Source organism: Alosa alosa, chromosome 23 (genome assembly GCF_017589495.1).
Source record: "Alosa alosa isolate M-15738 ecotype Scorff River chromosome 23, AALO_Geno_1.1, whole genome shotgun sequence".
Lineage (NCBI taxonomy): Eukaryota > Metazoa > Chordata > Actinopteri > Clupeiformes > Clupeidae > Alosa > Alosa alosa.
The window spans coordinates 6,385,438-6,404,187 of record NC_063211.1 but is presented as its reverse complement, the minus strand read 5'-3'; the positions used below and the strand labels follow the sequence as shown (position 1 = coordinate 6,404,187).

The 18,750-nt window shown below is 42.0% G+C and overlaps 2 protein-coding genes and 1 non-coding gene across 3 annotated transcripts; 1 reads left to right on the top strand and 2 right to left on the bottom strand.

Annotated features, from left to right (window-relative positions):
- Positions 1-333: 333 nt before the first annotated feature.
- trnae-uuc lies at positions 334-405 on the bottom strand. Its single transcript has one exon. It is a non-coding gene; the product is annotated as a tRNA-Glu (tRNA).
- A 207-nt stretch (positions 406-612) lies between these two features.
- wbp4 (WW domain binding protein 4) lies at positions 613-5,484 on the top strand. The gene is made up of 10 exons (XM_048235025.1): positions 613-755; positions 986-1,058; positions 1,146-1,208; positions 1,516-1,639; positions 1,967-2,152; positions 2,422-2,495; positions 3,389-3,458; positions 3,834-4,024; positions 4,292-4,494; positions 4,778-5,484. Coding segments are annotated over exons 1-10 (1,194 nt in total). The 5' UTR covers positions 613-753; the 3' UTR covers positions 4,986-5,484.
- A 324-nt stretch (positions 5,485-5,808) lies between these two features.
- mtrf1 (mitochondrial translational release factor 1) lies at positions 5,809-10,605 on the bottom strand. Its single transcript, XM_048235024.1, has 9 exons — positions 9,867-10,605; positions 9,601-9,698; positions 9,416-9,497; positions 9,188-9,295; positions 8,694-8,866; positions 7,570-7,687; positions 7,183-7,319; positions 6,894-6,992; positions 5,809-6,234 (listed from the first exon to the last, which is right to left on the bottom strand). The coding sequence occupies exons 1-9, from the start codon at positions 10,234-10,236 to the stop codon at positions 6,085-6,087; spliced, it is 1,335 nt and encodes a 444-aa protein (XP_048090981.1). The 5' UTR covers positions 10,237-10,605; the 3' UTR covers positions 5,809-6,084.
- Positions 10,606-18,750: the final 8,145 nt, after the last annotated feature.

The window sequence follows — 18,750 nt, the reverse complement described above, 5'->3', positions numbered from 1 at the left end:
GTTGGTCTGGAAAGGAGCCCATGTTTTACTTTTATTTACTTTAGAATTCAGTAAACAACTGCATTTAAAAATAAATATATGTTTGCTGCACTTCTGAAAGGATTTTGTAAGACTTTAATGCACAAATTTAAGTTTAATTTCACTTGGTTACACCAGTGGAAGCAGTAAAATGGCTAGTTTGGGAACAGGCGTCAATGTTAAAATAAACAACACTAAAATAATCACAGTATGGTCTCAAAGTGCAATCAATTGGGCCATCTACTGACTGACTCTAACTTAGACTTCTCGGCATCTCTAGTTGTCGGTTGAGACTCCCGACAAGAAAAATATTGCTTCCCATACCGGGAGTCGAACCCGGGCCGCCTGGGTGAAAACCAGGAATCCTAACCGCTAGACCATATGGGACACAGCACAACATGTAAAAGTAAGACTATAAGAATATTTGGATATCAAAAAGATACTCCACATTTAGTCAATCAATCTGTTGAACATATGATGTATCATTCTACAGCATCATTTATCACTATGATGGTAGTAAAAAAAAACGTATTTTTGCTGCACATTAAGACTGAGGAGTCTCTCTTGTGTGATGACTTCAAAACGCGAAGCCATTGCATAGTGACGTCATGTTTAAGCGACAGAAATTCTCGAGCTCCATGGCCAAAAGGGGTGACTTCAGTTTCATTCTTCTAAACGTTTGAGTAATTTTTGCAAATAAGACTGTTTTAGTACAGAGGACCAAGACAATATAAAATGTAAGTAACATTACTGATGTTAAACAATGATTGTATACCACCACGACTCTGTTCACAGTAGCTACTGTTAGGCTAGCCTAATTGTTGAACACTGGTTGTTAGTTTATTTACATCACACCTTCTTTACTAGTTTGTTTAAACGCACCGTTTTGAAATATTTAACCGTCGCCTGTTTTGTATGAATTAATGCATGTTTTATCCTTGTACGTGGTGGCAATCGCAAACCTTAGGGCTGACTATTGGAAGTCTCAGCCCAAGAAATTTTGTCAGTACTGCAAGTGTTGGATAGCAGACAACAAACCGGTGAGTGTTTCTTCCGTCAGAGATAACGATAGAGTACGTCTTGCCATTGATCCTAAATATGAGTATTCTATACATTGTCTTCTACAGAGTGTTGAATTTCACGAAAGGGGGAAGAATCACAAGCAAAATGTGGCTGCAAAAATCGAAGAGGTGAAGTAATATTTCCTTCGTAGGCTGTTCTGTTCCTCATCCTGCACTCAATACTAATTTACTTGTCCAGAAGTTGGTAGCAACTCATAAAAAATATATTTAGCTTGATGTTGCTTATAAATACCAACAGATGGTGCTGTATTCTGGTATAAAAAACATTGAGGTCTCAGATAAGGGGAAAAAAAGTAAACTCAATTTGACGTGCCATCTGCTCTGAGTTCGGTGGAGATAAGAGTTGGCATGTTACGCAGACAACTTTATTGGTGCATGACGCCCTATACCCACCCTCCACCCTGTGCTGATGCAGATTAAAAAGAAGAGCATTGACCAGGCGAAGAAGGAGGATCGCATGTCAAAGGAGTTTGCAGCCATGGAGGAGGCAGCTCTAAAAGCATACGAGGAGGACATGAAAAGACTTCAGACAGAATCGGGTAATATAAAAACAAACTGAAAACCAACTGTTCTCAATGTATGAAACAATTGGAATGTAAAATGCATACAAATATAGCTTATTATTATAATGCATAATAGCCTTCTTAGCTCCACAGTCCTGGATTAGGTCATATTTTTGTTACAAAGGCTATTTTGTGTGTATTGTGTGTTGTTTTTTAGCCCTAGATCACAGGACATCAGTAAAAAAGGCATACAAGAAATAGTACAACAGAAATGGCTAGAACCTGTTCTGAAATTTCATATGATGATATAATCATGATATGCAAATAGCAGTTTCAGTGGTCTTTTGTTTTTTGATGATACAGGTGCTACTGAAGTGGAGCCTCAGAGTAAAGCAGTCATGGAGCCTCAGAGTAAAACTCGACGACCTCAACAACAAAGCAAGAAGCAGAGGAGGCCAAGTCCAGAGGCCAGCAGCAACCGTGAAGCCGCTTGGGTTGAAGGCCTGACTGATGACGGACTTATCTACTACTACAACACAGGCACAGGAGGTGAGGGTCTATTACTACAACACAGGCACAGGAGGTGAGGGTCTATTACTACAACACAGGCACAGGAGGTGAGGGTCTATTACTACAACACAGGCACAGGAGGTGAGGGTCTATTACTACAACACAGGCACAGGAGGTGAGGGTCTGTTACTACAACACAGGCACAGGAGGTGAGGGTCTATTACTATAACACAGGCACAGGAGGTGAGGGTCTGTTACTACAACACAGGCTCAACCACAGATCAATGGTTATGTATGTGTGCCTGCAGATTCGCAATGGGATAAGCCAGAAGGATTCCAAGGTCAGAGTGAGGCTTCAGCCCAAGATGGACAACAGAATGAGGTTGGTATGAGCACACAAATATCATATGATGTGATACGAGTACACGCGTATGAATGTATTCAGTTTTATTGTAATCAGTAGGGCTGCAACAATTAATCGATTCAATTATTAGTTGTCAATTTTTAAATTATTTGGCAACTATTTTGGTAGTTGATTAATCAAGAAAATGAGAATCGAGATTATGAAAATGATTGTTAGTAACTCATTGAGTGCCAAAAACGTAATATTACGTTTTTAGCTTTTTTTTTAAATTACGAAACTAGACACTCTAACACACCTGATATGTGATTTTGGGAACTCTGTGATGAATGGAAATGAAATATATGACTATCGTATATATAGACATTTTATCTAGACATTTTATCATAACTCGGTTGCCGCTTTGGGTCGAATCAGTGACGCATGCACGTCATCTCAAAACCAGGCCATTTTCGTGGGTCTATCACTAGGTGGTAGTCTCACCAGGTCTCGCTGATCACTTCCCGGAAAGTTTACAGGCAACACTTAATATTTCATGAAAGACGTTATATCTCCATTTCTAGAAAAAAACAGCGATTTTGATGAAAACTAGCCACTATTTAGCTTGGGATTTCTCAGGAACAGAGGCGTGTAGAAATACACGGTTTGCACCCACTGAGAGCTTTAAGTCTCACCTTTTAAACGAGCCATTGTATGTGTTCATAGCTATAACACAGAATATGCTGTGGCTGTACAAAAATCATCAACAATGGTCTAGATTGCTGGCACTCTAGGACAAAGCTTCAGAAAACAGCTTGGCATTCAATGAGGTAACAGCCCTAGTTATCAGTCAACCAAGTAGCCACAGGGCCACTAGCCACAGGTCTGTGAAAATCTATTTTTCTTTGGATTCATCTTGTTTTCTCACTATGCAGTCGGGCTCCCCGTGGATGGAGGCACTGAGTCCAGATGGATTCACTTACTACTACAACACAGAAACCGGTGGTGAGTTTAGTGACCATGACCTTCAGTGGCATAAAGATCTGTGTAAAGCTGAAAGTACTGTACTTAGGGCAGCACAACTGAAGAGACCAGTGGAACACAACATAACATAAAGATTGACCGTGTGTCAGAATCATAATGGTTTTGAATGACCGCAGTGGCCCAACATGTGCTGCTCCCCGAGCGCCGCTGTTGTTGCAGGCAGCTTACTGCGCCGGGATTAGTGTGTGCTTCACCTCACTGTGTGTTCACTGTGTGCTGTGTGTGTTTCACTAATTCACGGATTGGGATAAATGCAGAGACCAAATTTCCCTCAAGGGATCAAAAGAGCATATATACTTATACTTGTTCCTCTGTGTTCTTCGCCTCGCTACCCAGAGTCAAGCTGGGAAAAACCTGCAGATTTCCCCTCAGAAGGGAACGCCGCAGCCGAGGTGGAGGACCAGGATGAGCCGTCTGCCCCTAAGCCAGAGCCCCTGTCTGAGGACGAGAACAGTTCCAACGGAGAGAAGACCTCTGGGGATGCTGACGAGCCCAAACAGCCCAGAGTCCCCAAAATCAGTTTCAGGGTGAGATGCACGTCAGACACTAGATATTGATTGATACCTTATTAATCCTTTACAGAAAATTGCTTTGTCACAGCAGCTATGCATCATCCGAGCAACACACACGCACTGAGTTCAACACACACTGGCCTACATCCATGTATGTGTGGTCATAGTCTCGAAATGACAGCATGTACAGCGTTTTTGTTTTTCATCTAAATTGTGTGTTAGCAAATGTGAGAACTCCTCACATTGTTGAGCTGATCACGATAAACACACCCTTCTCCCCAGAAAAGAAAAGAGGAGAAGTCTGAGGCCTCTGACGAGGAGGAAGACGAAGCTGAAGGAGGCGCTGGTGCCAAAGGAGAGAAGGAAGGTGCGGGAGGCTCTACCGAACGTGACCCTGCAAAAGAAGAGAAGGAAACGCCCGCCAAGAAACCCCGGATCAATCCCTACGGACTATGGGAGAGTATCCAACAGGAGGAGGACCCATAGTGAGTACAACACACACAACAATATACAGCACACAACACAACAACTAGTGATGGGAAAGCCACAACTTTTACTTTATCATAAAATGCTGTGCACCATGGGCCATGTCAGTGTTGTCTGCTTGCAGTATTTGTTTTGATGCAGTTGTACTTGTGATCAAGTGGATATGTCACGTTAGGGGTCACGGAGGACAGTATCTTGGTGCTTTAGTGTACATATTATATACTGCTTGGAAGGGGTGTTAACCACCACTTGTTACATTAACCACCTTCCCCTCTCCGACAGTGAGAATGTGGATCTGCAGTTGCCTCAGGTGGACACAGGGGGCGGTGCACCCCCCCCCACAGAGCTGCCTCCTGAGCCAAAGCCCAAATTCAGGGAGCGCACCATCACCTCCCTGGGGGACGAGGGGAGTGCGGGGGCCACCTTCCGCAAGAGGAAGACAGACAATGGCAAGTCCAGAAGCCTCCGCCAGCGGGGGAAGGACGACTAGGAGCCTCCGCTGGACATTTTTATACGGGACATGTGGAGGACGCTCAGGAAATCAGCAGGCTGACATTTATTTTTGCTCTCTTGGCACACCCTGGAGTCTCGCATGTTTATGTGTGAGTTGTGTAGTGTCAACTCAAACGTCTTTGCAAAATTGTAGTTGCTTATGTGTGGATGAGCTCAAGCAGCTTTTCCAGGAGTAGTTGCCACATCCAGGGTTGAAAGCTCTGTTCACAGAGAAACAAAGAGCTAATAAGTACACATTCTTTATAAGGAGTTTTTGTCCTTTCACATCTTTAATTCCTCTACACGTTTGATTATGGAGGTTTTTATTTGTATTTTTTTTTATTTGTTGTTGGTTGGCATCAACCCTCCCCCCCCTGTTATAGATTCATTAGTGTGTCATGTATTTATGCGAAGGTATTTTTCTATGATTGGCTTGAAAAGTGACATTAGTCTGTTTAGTTCATGTTGTCAAAGTAAAATCTCCCTTTGTGGATAAAGCTGTCCCTATTTAATAGCCCTTGGTCTGTTTACAGGCTCATCTTCATCCTAAATACTAATTTGATTGGGGAGGCTACATAGTTTAATGCAGTTCAGTACTCAACATGTCTGAGAGGAGGATAGAGGACCCAGTCAGGACTAATTGGGTAACTGGCCCACTCATTTGGGCAGCTGTCTCATATCAACTGTGTGTCAAAGAGATACTGTTGCCATTACAGGTTGCCAGGTTTGCCAACAGCATGTTAGTGTGAGATAGGGCTCTGAGCCTGCCTCCGTGTGTGCGCCCATTTGTGTTTTCAGATACATTCAGCCACACCCACAGCAGCTGCCATTACATTTTATTCATTTCATTTTATAGCTTACTTTAACGTTATCTCTGCAGATTCAAAAGTCATTTCCAGCCGGTTACATTTGAAAGGCAGACTTTCCTGATCTGTGAACAACGTCCTGGTCATGCCATCAGCTGTCTAAAGTAGGTCTCTCAGGTAAAGGGAAAACTGGAGACTGTATAGTAGTAACCTCCCCTTTCCCTGTCCGGTAACTTCATACGAGTCTGTCACTGTTAACAGTTGAAGCTGCCCACCGGGTCTGATCCTGGGTCAGTCTCCCTCCTCGGCAGCTGATCCTGGGTCAGTCTCCCTCCTCGGTAGCCGGTCGCTCTCCACCAGCTCCAGCAAGGCTTCGAGGTCACTGTGCTCCAGCAGTGCTGAGATCAGCTCCTCCAGCTGCTCTCCACCCCTCATGAACTCCTGCACCACAGAAGCTGGTCAACAGCACATACTGACAAGCAAGCAAGCAAGCACGCACAAGTCTTGTGCAGTCAGTGATCGGCAAGCACATATCTTACAAAGGTGCAGTCTGTGATCATACACGATTCATAACAATCAAGTCCATAAGATTTTTTTGTTCACATTTATCAATCATCTCCTCACAACCTGCCCATTCTGTGAGTACACTGTCTCTGTAGGCAGCCCAGGCTCCGAACACTGGAAACAAATAAAGTGGGGGCAGCCTGTCCTCCAAACCAAAAAACAAAACCCTGCGTGGAGTTTCTCTGGGAATAATGAAGGTAGGGGTGGGCTACTTCTCTGCTGTGATTCGTTTGGACAAAAGCGTCTACTAATAAATTTAAATATAAACACAAACAAACGCGACTTCCTGCACAATTACTGACTGCACCTTTAACAATAGAGGGCTGGAGAGGTTTCAGATTGGCCACATAAGAGGATATCAACTCCAGATTATCCGTCACATCAAAGAGGCAATTAAGTGATAAATCTTTTATAGTTAAGACTTCCATACGCATTTAATACCACACATTCATAGTCTGTGTTGATTTCTGAAGAGGTCATCTGAGATGTAGTTTGAATGCACTAAGAGGAGGATGAAAGGTAAGTACCGGTCTCACCTTGATGTCCCGAGTCATGTAGCCAATGCGGTGGTCTGTCACTCGGTCCTGACTGAAGTTGTAACTGCGAATCCTCTCAGCCTGGGCCCGAGTGCCCACCTACAGGAGAAAAAAGGATGGATGTGGTCACTCAGCGCTGTTTTCTTTTTGTGTTAGGTGCGTTGTGCAGTGGTCGCTGGTACCTGTTGCTTGTGCACTGTGTCTTTTTGTATGTGTGTGTGTGATGGTGTGCGTTGTGCTGTGGTCGCTGGTACCTGTTGTGTGTGTATTGTGCAGTGGTCGCTAGTACCTGTTGCTTGCGTGCTGTGTCTCTCTGTTCTGTTTGTTTTCCCATGATGCTTTGGTAAAGACGGGCCTTGAGTACCCGCATGGCTGTGTCTTTGTTTTGGATCTGGGAACGGGACTGTTGACACTCAGACACTGTGCCTGAGGATGCAGCATACAAAGAGAGAGGGTTTGTCATTCTCCTGTAACAGAAACTCTTTAGTGACCAAAGTCCTTGTGAAGAAAATTGTAGCAACCATCAAAAATGGGCTTTCTGTCTCGTACAGTATCTCTCAGATATTTGAGTCAGTGAGGTCATCAGTACATTTTATTCATTATTTAAAGCTAAATCTAAATGATGGCAGGATGACACTGACTTAAAATAAAACAAGGAATGATGAAATGTTCCTACCTGTGGGCAAGTGGACAATTCGGACAGCACTGTCTGTCGTGTTCACACTTTGACCCCCGGGCCCTTTTGATCTGAAAGTGTCGATTCTCAAATCTTTCGGGTCAATCTGAATCTCCACCTAAAGAATGTAGTTGATACCACAGCTGAGCTAACACAACTTCAAACAAATCATATACATTTTTATACAATACAGCACTACAGAAACATCTCAAACTAAATCATCTTTGATAGGAGAATCTCAACTAGGAATATTACCACTCACTTCTACATTTTCTACAAACCCCCACCACCACGTACTTCAAAAGTTCAAGAGTGCCTTTGTATTATTTCACACCTTTTCATTGAAATAACCTAAAAGTGCTTAGACATGTAGGTACATGTTAATGTAGACTACTGCAGCTTGAAATGGATGATATTAAATGGAATATTTATGTGGGTGTGATGGCCTGTGTCTACAGGTGTCGGGAAGCCTCAGGAGCTAATGAGCTGCAGGTGTCCACATTTAAAGGGCTGCTTCCTCTCACCTTGAGAGGGCCATTCTTGCTTTGCAACACAGCATTCAGACACATTGCAAACATACATCCATGCACTACTGACAACTTACATGATGCCATCTCACACTCTTTGTTTGCTTGTTTGTTATTTGGTTAATTTGGTTATTACATCCACATTTTAGTTCAAATCCAACCTCTCGACTCCCTCAAAGGGTAACTCCTCATCAGAAACCCCTTTTGCAACATATCCAATTTTGTATGCAGCTCTAGAGGGGCAGCCGTGGGCTACTGGTTAGCGCTTCGGACTTGTAACCGGAGGGTTGCCGGTTCGAACCCCGACCAATAGGCATGGCTGAAGTGCCCTTGAGCAAGGCACCTAACCCCTCACTGCTCCCGAGCGCTGCTGTTGTTGCAGTCAGCTCACTGTGCCAGGGTTAGTGTGTGCTTCACCTCACTGTGTGTTCGCTGAGTGTGTTTCACTAATTCACGGATTGGGATAAATGAGATTAAATTTCCCTCATGGGATCAAAAGAGTATATATACACTTATACTTATACATAGTTGCAGTAATTCTCCACTGGCGTGAATATGTTAGCTGAAAAGTGTAGTAAAAGTATGAAGTGTAGTTACCTCGTTGGGCTGAGGCAGCACGATGACCATCATGGTTCCCGTGTGGATGCGCTGCATGCGCGAGGACAGCCCCACCTCAGGGATCCTCTGCACCCGGTGGGTGCCCCCCTCGAACTTCAGCCATCTGTAAACGGCCTCACCAGACACTTTCACTGCCGCATGGTGCAGTCCACCTACGAGAGGAACCACAACCCTGTGACAAGGACTACATGAGGAACCACAACCCTGTGACAGGGACTACACAAGGAACCACAACACAGCGACAGGGACAGAATGCAAGTTCAGATGCACAGTAACTGAGAGAAATTGCCCTGCAGCAAGATGTTTGGAAGAAACCTTGTTCACATAACTGTAGGCCTATTTGTATATGTATTCAAAGCAAGGGGAAAAACAAAGGACGTTAAGTCTAAGTACTTTACTCACAGAAGGTCCACAAGCACCTTGTCGTTGTTTGTGTGTGTGTGTGTAAAATGTATGAGAGATGTGAGTTTTACCATAGTCTGCAGGAGCGTAATTAAGGACGTCAAAGTGCCAGTTTTTGTAGCTGGCAAAACCTTCATACATGTCGAAGATCTCACGGGTAAACTGCTGGCAAATGTCACCTGGTGACAGCAACAGGCTGACATAATTATGAAAGAAAAGCCCACAAATGTATAACTCTATAATACATAAAAATGTATTATTGTCAGAGAGTGTGTTCAGTTAAATAGCCTTTCAGTTACCTCCAGTAGTCCTGCCAGATGCTACTTCCAATATGACATTGCTGTCGTCATGCTCATCTAGTGGAACCAGAGCCTGGATCAACTGGATAAATTCAAACAAATATGCTAATCAATTAGAGGCTATTAAATTAGGTGATAACTAAACTACATTAGAGTTGGATAGTAGGCTATAGAAAAACTCTTACTTCTTTATTTAAGTCTTGGAGTGTTCTGGTGAGTTCAGCTTGTTCTTTTCTAAGCAGCTCAACCATTTGCTCGTCTTGGGTAGGGTCCGCTATAGTACCTTTCAAAATTGAGAACAGAACAGGTCAAGACGACTATCACTATATAGACAGCGCCACCTTGGGGTGATTATTATCCTCGCCATAAACACAAGCCTATGATGCGAACTTCTGGGTGTTCAGATTAATATTTTACATGAGATTATCAGGCGACGGCCTAGCCTACGTACTTTGAAGAAAGGACTCCACTTCTTGAAGATCTTTTGCAGCGTCTTCGGTGCATGTGAATGCGTTTACCACAGGCAACAGTTCCACTCGTCTTTGGTGACAGTGTCGCCTGTCAGAATCACTTAGATTCGCGTTTTGTAACGTGCCAGTGACAACTTTGTATTCATTCCTAAGCCTGTGTATGTACTTCTGTACAGCTTCATCCTTAAGCAAATGTACTGTCATTTTATGATTCTTCCGATATGGCTGGAGTCTGTGGTTTTGTGAACGGGAGATCAGCTGATTACCCAGGATTCCAGTCAATTTGACAGCGATGCCGTGGTGTCTTAGCGGTACACACGATTTCCAGAATATGGTCCATCTTAATGTCATCAGGAGTATAGGGCTTATGTAAAGTCTAACAACAAATTCCTTGAGACATTATAGTATCAGGACCTCTTGGAGTTTGTCTACAACTTAGGCCTACTGAAGGTCATGATAAATGCCCCTCGACGACAACCTAACGTTGAGGACTGGTGTAGGCTCGGCTACGCGTAAAACACAAAAGGCAACTTTTGCTTTCTAAGTCCATCCAGATTTTTATAAATTGCACGGGCTGTCGTCTGCTTGGAGCTTTCTGAATATCTCCAAACACTACAAATCACGATTTTACTTGCAGTCTAGTAGCCGAATGTTTCCACCATGCTGCAGTGTGATGAAAGCTGTTCTGCCATTTTCAGGAAGAGAAGGAGACGCCGGTTTAGAATTGTGGGATATGTAGTTCTTTGTAGCTCACTCATGACATTACTGGTTGGAATGCATTGAGAACTTTGACAGTTTCATATAGGTTAGAGCCATAGAAAGAGATAGCTAGTTTCACCCAAATTAAATAGAATACTTAGGCTACAACGTTTTGGATGCAAAACAATTTTCTCAAGCTCAACACAGACAAAACTGAAATTCTGCTGATTGGCCCTAAAAGCTAACCTGACCCGCTTAGCTCCGCCTAGCTTCACTCACATCCATCTGGGACCTCTTCCATTGAGAGTGATTTCTCCAACCAACTTTATGGTTTAGCCAATCAGGACGCAGGGCGGGAGTTTCATAGATGTGACATAGCGTGAAGCGACTGTGAGTCTGTTATTAGCGTCCGCGGGTTGGCTTCGATGTGAGTGGTTGAAGTAGCACGTCAATAGATGACGGACAAGTGGCTTATTCAATCATATGCAAGCATTTTTTGATTAGGCCCAGCCTTCTGAAGCAACACTTCAATGGATCGGTTCCAGATGGATGAGTGGAGCTAGGCGGAGCGAAATTCATCTGGCTATTGCCAGGTTACCTAAAAGCATCCTCACCAAATCTCCCCGTCTTAAACATGCGTTTAACCTAAAAAGCGTCTCCGTGTGGACAGGCCCTTACTCTCAACATTGATGGCTCACCTGTCCACTCTACCCCTGTTGTTAAAAAACTTGGCATTCAGCTTGACTCCACCCTTAGCTTTGATCCTCATATCAAATCACTCACTAGACTGCCTTTTTTTCACCTCCGTAACATTGCACGCCTCCGACCCTTCCTCTCTGCTAGTGATGCACAGACTTTGGTTCACTCTTTCATTATGTCCCGACTAGATTACTGCAACTCACTTTTCCTTGGTCTCCCCACTAAATCACAACAACATCACCCCCATTCTCCATCAACTCCATTGGCTACCAGTTCCGTCCCGGATCAAATACAAAGTACTACTACTCACCTTCAAAGCCCTCCACAACCTTGCTCCCCCCTACATCCGCGACCTCCTGACCCCTTACACTCCTTCCCGCTCACTCAGATCCTCTGACCAAAACCTCTTGGCTATCCCGCGCTCCAGACTCATCAGCTGGATTTGACCCTCTTGACTATCCCCCGCTCCAGACTCTCCACCCAGGGTGGCAGGTCCTTCAGTGCCTTGGCCCACAAACTCTGGAACTCCATCCCCCAACCTCTTCGTTCCTGTCCTTCTCTTCCTTTCTTCAAAGCACATCTCAAGACCTTTCTGTTTAATGATCACTTCTCCTCCACACCCAACACATAGCTCCATACAGATAACTTGTCTTTGTTGTATTGTTTTGTTTGTTGTTATTGTGTTTCCCTGCCTTCCTACTATGTAAAGCGACCTTGGGTTTGAGAAAGGCGCTATATAAAATAAACGTATTATTATTATTATTATTATTATTATTATTATTATTATTATTATTATTACCTGCTATGGCGATAACACTAGAGATCACTTCCTGCCTAAGCCTATTTTATTCAGCCTTCCCACACACTAAAGCACATGCGTACACATGTGTTATTGCATGACAAATTAAACCAAGTCTGGAGTTCATTCCTTTGATTTGCATTTGGTAGCTGTTCATTGGAACTCTGAGCATGTGGTCCAAAGCTAGAAGTCGCGGGATGACTTCTGATGTAGTCAAGTAAAGTCAAGTCAAGTTTATTTATATAGCACATTTCATACACAGAGGTCATTCAATGTGCTTTACATAAACAAAACCAAACGATAATAACAAATAAAAGCATAGAAGGGCAATATAGTCAAAGAATAGTTAAAAGGTAAAGATCATAATAAAAAGAAAACATAAAACACAAGGTAAAATCATTTAAAAATAAAGAATAATTAGTAAGCAAAAACAAAGGCAAAAGTAGTAAAAAAGTAATAAAAGACAAAGTAGAATAATTATCGAGGCAGATTCAGAATTTGTAACTTCGCACAGTTAGCAGAAAGCGTCTGAGAACAGTTTGGTCTTAAGTCTAGATTTAAAACTGGCTACAGTTGGGGCCTTTTAATGTCATCCGAAAGTTGGTTCCACAGCTGAGTCGCAGATAGCAGCTAAAAGCTGCTTCACCATGTTTAGTTCTAACTGTAGGTTTTACTAGCAGGTTTTCACCTGGGACCTGAGAGGACGAGAAGGTGTGTACTGCTGAAGCATGTCTGACAAGTATTTAGGTCCTGCTCCATTTACTGATTTATAAACAAGCAATAGTGCTTTAAAGTCAATTCTGTGACTTACTGGAAGCCAGTGCAAGGACTTAAGAATTGGAGTAATGTGGTCAGTTCTTTTTAGTTTTTGTTAGAGTCCTAGCTGCTGCATTTTGTATCACCTGAAGCTGTTTAATAGTCTTTTTAGGAAGGCCTGTGAACAGTCCATTGCAGTAATCAACCCTGCTGGAGATAAATGCATGAATGAGTTTTTTCTAAGTCATGTTTTGACATCAGCCCTCTGAGTTTGACAATATTTTTGAGGTGGTAAAAGCTGATTTAGTTATCGCTTTCATGTGGCTGTTGAAATTTAGATCACTGTCAATTAATACACCAAGGTTTTTAACAGTATCCTTTGCCTTCAACCCTTTTTGTGTCAAGGAGAGTGGCAACCCTAAGTCTTTCCTCATTTTTACCAAATATAATTACTTCAGTTTTTCTTTGTTCAGCTGAAGAAAATTTTTGAGACATCCAGGTGTTGATTTGTTCTATACACTGACACATAGATTCAAGAGGACCATAGTCGTTTGGTGATAGAGCTAAGTAAATTTGTGTGTCATCTGCATAGCTATGATATGAAATCAAATTATTTTGAATGATTTGTCCAAGTGGGAGCATATAGAGGTTGAATAATAGTGGCCCCAAGATCGACCCCTGGGGAACACCACAGGTCAAGGACGTTGGTGTTGAGGTACAGTTTCGATGGCAACAAAGAAGCTCCTTTCTTGTAGATATGATTTTAGCCAGCTGATAACTATGCCTGTAAATCCAACCCAGTGTTCTAGTCTGTGTAGTAAAATATTGTGATCAACAGTGTCAAATGCTGCACTAAGGTCCAGTAGCACTAGGACTGATGTTTTACCTGAATCTGTGTTGAGGCGTATGTCATTGGAAACTTTAATGAGAGCTGTTTCAGTGCTGTGATTTGCCCGAAAACCAGACTGAAAGTAATCAAAAATACCCATTTGATGTTAGGAAGGTGGTTAATTGATTAAAGACTACTTTTTCAATAATTTTGCCAATAAAAGGTAGATTGGATATGGGCCTGTAATTGTTTAGCATGGAGGCATCCAGGTTATTCTTCTTGAGAAGTGGCTTTACAACAGCTGTTTTCAGTGACTTAGGAAAAGTGCCAGACAGCAATGATACATTTACAATTTGAAGGACATCCGCCGCTATGAGGTGAAAAACAGTTTTGAAGAAATTGGTAGGCAGAGTGTCTAAGACACATGTGGAAGGGCTGAGATTCTGTACCGTTTTTTCAAGTGTTTCGTAGTCTATCAAGCTGAACTCTGACATCAAGTTTAGTTTCCCTCTGTTTGTTGCTGGAAGTTCAGGTTGTTGAATTTGTAATTGAGCAGATATGTTGAGTCTGATTTTGTCAATTTTATAAAAAAAAAAAGATGAAAACTCATTGCATTTATTAGTTGAGAGAAGTTCAGGTGCTAATTGTGAGGGGGATTTGTTAACTTATCAACAGTTGAAAATAGAATACGAGTGTTATTTGAACTTCTATTGATAATGTTAGAAAAGAAAGACTGTCTTGCTTTGCATATTTCAGAGTTATATGTGCGGAGCATCTCTTTATGGATTTCATAGTGGATCTGAAGTTTGTATTTACGCCATTTTCTTTCAGTCTTCCTACACTCTCTTTTTTAGAAGTTTAACTGCTGGATTTTGCCTCCATGGTGCTTTCTGTTTGTCCTTAACTTTCTTGAATTGTAATGGAGCAATGTCATCCATAATGTTTGCCATTTTTGCATTAAAGTGATCAAATAAGTCTTCAGAGTCTGACAGTTGACTTGACTTTAGTGAAAGTGCTTGCTCAAAGAGAGCACTTGTCTGATCATTTATGATTCTCCTTTTTACCATCATAGCTGTGTTTTGAGTGTGTGGGGACATAGACACATCAAAGAACACGCAAAAATGATCAGATAAGGCCAGGTCTTTAACAGCTGTAGAGACATCGAGACCCTTTGTGATAACAAGGTCGAGGGTATGGCGAGAGGGAGTGTGTTGGCCCCTGTACATGCTGTGTTAGGGAGAAAGTATCGATTAGTGCAATGAATTCCTTGGCATAATTGTTTTCAGGATTATCCACATGCAAGTTTAGATCCCCTGATATAATAAGACAGTCATACTCTATGCAAACAACTGATAGCAGTTCACCTAGCTCTTCAAGAAAAACTTTAGCTGAATGTTTTGGAGGCCTGTAAATTGTCAGTAATAAAATCTGAGGAGAAGACTTAATGCATGCACACAGATATTCAAATGAAGTAAAGTCACCGAATGACGACTGATTGCACTGAAAAGACGTCTTGAAAATTGTGGCTATCCCCCCACCTCTTTTATTTGCTCTGGTAGCACTCAAAAAACTGAAGTTTGGGGGAGCTGATTCGATGAGAGTAGCAGCACTGTTTGCTTGATCTAACCATGTCTCAGTTAAAAGTAAAAAATCAAGGTTGTGTGTGCAAATTAGATCATGAATTAAGAATGATGTAGGCATATCTAAGGCTTCTCTCTGCTCAGATTCAGACAAATGCTGCACAACTGATAGGACCGCACAGTTATGACCCGAAACATGCTGCAAAACCAACCCAAGAGGCAAATAAAAAACAACTCAAGGTAAATAAATTGACCAGTCATCAATGGCCAAGTCAGTCACCTGACCTCAACACAAATGAGCAGGTGTTTAACCTAGCCTACTGAAGACAAAACTGAAGGCTGAAAGACCCAAGCTGCACCTGAGGGAGGCTGAAGTAAAGACCAGCAACGCATCTCGTGAGAGATGTCTATGGGTTGCAGACTGAGCCTTCATGAAGCCAGTGCATCGTTTGTTTGTCCAATTGCTTTAGAGCCTCTAAAATAGGATGACCGTGTATAAAAATGGCTGTAAATTCTAAACGATTAATGCAATATTTCTGTTCACACCCTTGAATTAAAGCGTTTCAGATTCATTCTGGTGAAGGGTTAGGCAAAATTACAATTACAAAAAATGTGTCATTGTCCAAAATACTTATATGGACCTATAGCCTGTTATGATTAAACAAGTAATTCATTTTTATTTGGGGTATAAGCAGAGATTCTCATCATTGGGAGTGGGCATTGCAAATGAGTAGAGTTTAGTTTGACCATATGCTGATATTTTTCATATCAATGGACCAGGCAGGTGAGGAGGACCTCCCCAAAACTCAGAAACTATGTGACAGTCTAAGGAGAAGAGGGAACAGGAAGTGAGCTTGGCTAAGAGGAGCTTCCTTCCATTATTTGTGGAAATAGGTTTAGGCATATTAACTGACTGAGTGATTTGGAGGATGAAATGTTGTGATATACAGACAGTGGGCATTTTATGTGCTTGAGGCTTGTGAAAGCAGAATTTAAAAATGTTTTTCCAACAGTCTTTTCCCAGTTGTTTTCATACCGTAAAAGCCAGAATCCAGAATTGTACAGTTAATGCTAAAGATACTGTACAAACTGTCATGCACAGGGACGTCGTTTTTTATTTTATTTTATTTTTTTTTTTTTTTGGGGGGGGGGGGGGCTGAAGCCACCCTAGGATGATCAAACGCCCCCCTAAAAATATATAATATGATATTCATCCGAATTCAAATTCCTTATTCTCTGTTGAATTGCTCACAGAGTACTTATCTCACATACATCAAACAGATGTCACAAGAAAAAGTGGAACCGGAGCTTTCCACGTGCACACGCAAAACCTTTTCACATGAAAGTCTCACGTGCGCACTCAAAAAAAACTTTTCACATGAAACGGCTTAGCCTTACGGAGCCCCTAAGGGGACATGAGCAAAATAAAATCCAAAGTTTAGTTTCATGTGCTCACATGAAACTTTCATGTGCGCACGTGAAAGTTTCAGCAGACATTCTAATGTTATAGCCCAAAATAATTAATTTGGTTTCCATATCAAAGAATCAAAAGTTGATCATAGCATGCACAGATCAACTGTGCTTTTGAATAGATATTTCTACCAGTATGCTTCAGGTGACATGAATGTAACAATCATGAGAAACAAAGTATTTTTCCTTGACATAACGTATGATCACATCATATTTTCGCAGATGACAGGGCCACTGTCTTGAAAACGATATAGCATTACAATGACCAAAGAGCTTAATAGTAAAATTACACTGAAAATAGCCTAGGCCTCAAAGGACTAATTGACATATCTGGTAAAAGGGGGTCATAACTTAGTCTAGGGTACAATTGTTTAGGTTTGAATATTGTTTGATGATTGACACCCCCCACCCCCGTCTTTCAATCCTAGTGACGTCCCTGGTCATGCATCTTAACTTTGACTGAATATATATTGGGCCTCCCAGGCACTGACTCAAGCACCGTTGATCACCAAATGGAGAATGAAGAGCAAGCGGAAAATGAGGAGCAGGGAGAAGTCCCAGACGTGCACTTGCCTGACCAAGCAGAAGCTTACTGGAACAGCTCGGCTCTAAATGAGTCAAACACAATTACAAGAATGCAGCAAAAAGAGTTTTCCGAATAGGTTCCTGAGTAGTATGAGGAGTTTTCTGAGAGTTTTGTGTGTAGCTTTCTGAGATATTAAAATAATAATAGGAGGCCCAGGACTGTGCTTATTATTCCTGTTCGATTGTGGGATGTTGTAACTGTTACAGATTGGCTTGGCATCAGTGTGAAGGAGTAGACAGAGCCTTTAGCACCTGTATCCACAAATGGAAATTTCAGGTTTCTGGCAAACAGCAAACTTGTGACAAGGTCATATTCTCACATACAAATTAGGTTTCTGGCAAACAGTTGTGGTTAACTTTTGGCAATGTTGCAGCAAATTTGCAGCAATGTAATATGCAATCTAGGGTTGTCACCAGAAGATCACTGGAAGTTTGCCATTATTGGCTAAATGTGGTGGCAAATCACTAGCGACCACATTTGCCACTAGTGGCAAACTTCTCATTGTTGCCAGAAGTTTGCCAGTGTTGGAAAGTTCTGGCAACAATGAGAAGTTTGCCACTAGTGGCAAATGTGGTCGCCAGTGACCACAGTGCCAGAACTTTGCATTAAGTTTGCCTCTAACGGCTAACATTGGCAAACTTCTGGCAATATTTTCTAGTGAACTCATTTGTTTCCCACAAATCACCCACAAGTTTGCTGCATATCTGCATATGATTTTATTCAGTCAAAGCTGCTTAAGACAGGATGATGCAGGTACTCTAATCAACATAGTAAAAAGTTAATGTCATTACTGCTAATTTCATTTTTCATACGTCAATAAAAAAATAATTTGCCAAATCCTTTAATGCACAGGTCAATAATAGAAATAAATCTAGGTGTGTGTGTGTGTGTGTGTGTGTGTGTGTGTGTGTGTGTGAACCAAAATAGTTATCTATATAATTTCACATTTAGCAACTACTTGATATTCGATTAATGGTTCCATCGTGCGCATCTGCATGTATTTGGGAGATGGAACGGTGTGATGAACACTTTGCCAGAACATTGCATGCGTAGATGATTGCTGTCTCATTTGTCGCCTCTGTCCTTAACGTTAGCGTCTTGAAATTTCGCTTGTCTCACAACTGCAAGTGCAGTCAGTGTTGGACATCAAGTGCTGTACTGCCTAATAGCTTATAAAAATGCAACTTTGACAACTTTATTGTCCAGTCAGCTGCTCATTTTAAACCGGTGTTTTCGTATGAGGATTTTTTTTTTCAAGAAGTAGCCTATACAGTTTAACTGGTTCAAATTACTGTGATGATCGGGTGACTGCAGCAGACAACCATGGACTCAACTGGCTTATCAATCAATCAGTTGATGTAAACTAAGTCTTAGCCTAACATATATCTGCAGGAAGACTAGGCTACCATGAGAGGGATGGGCGTTATTTTGAAAGCAGTGAGGCGAT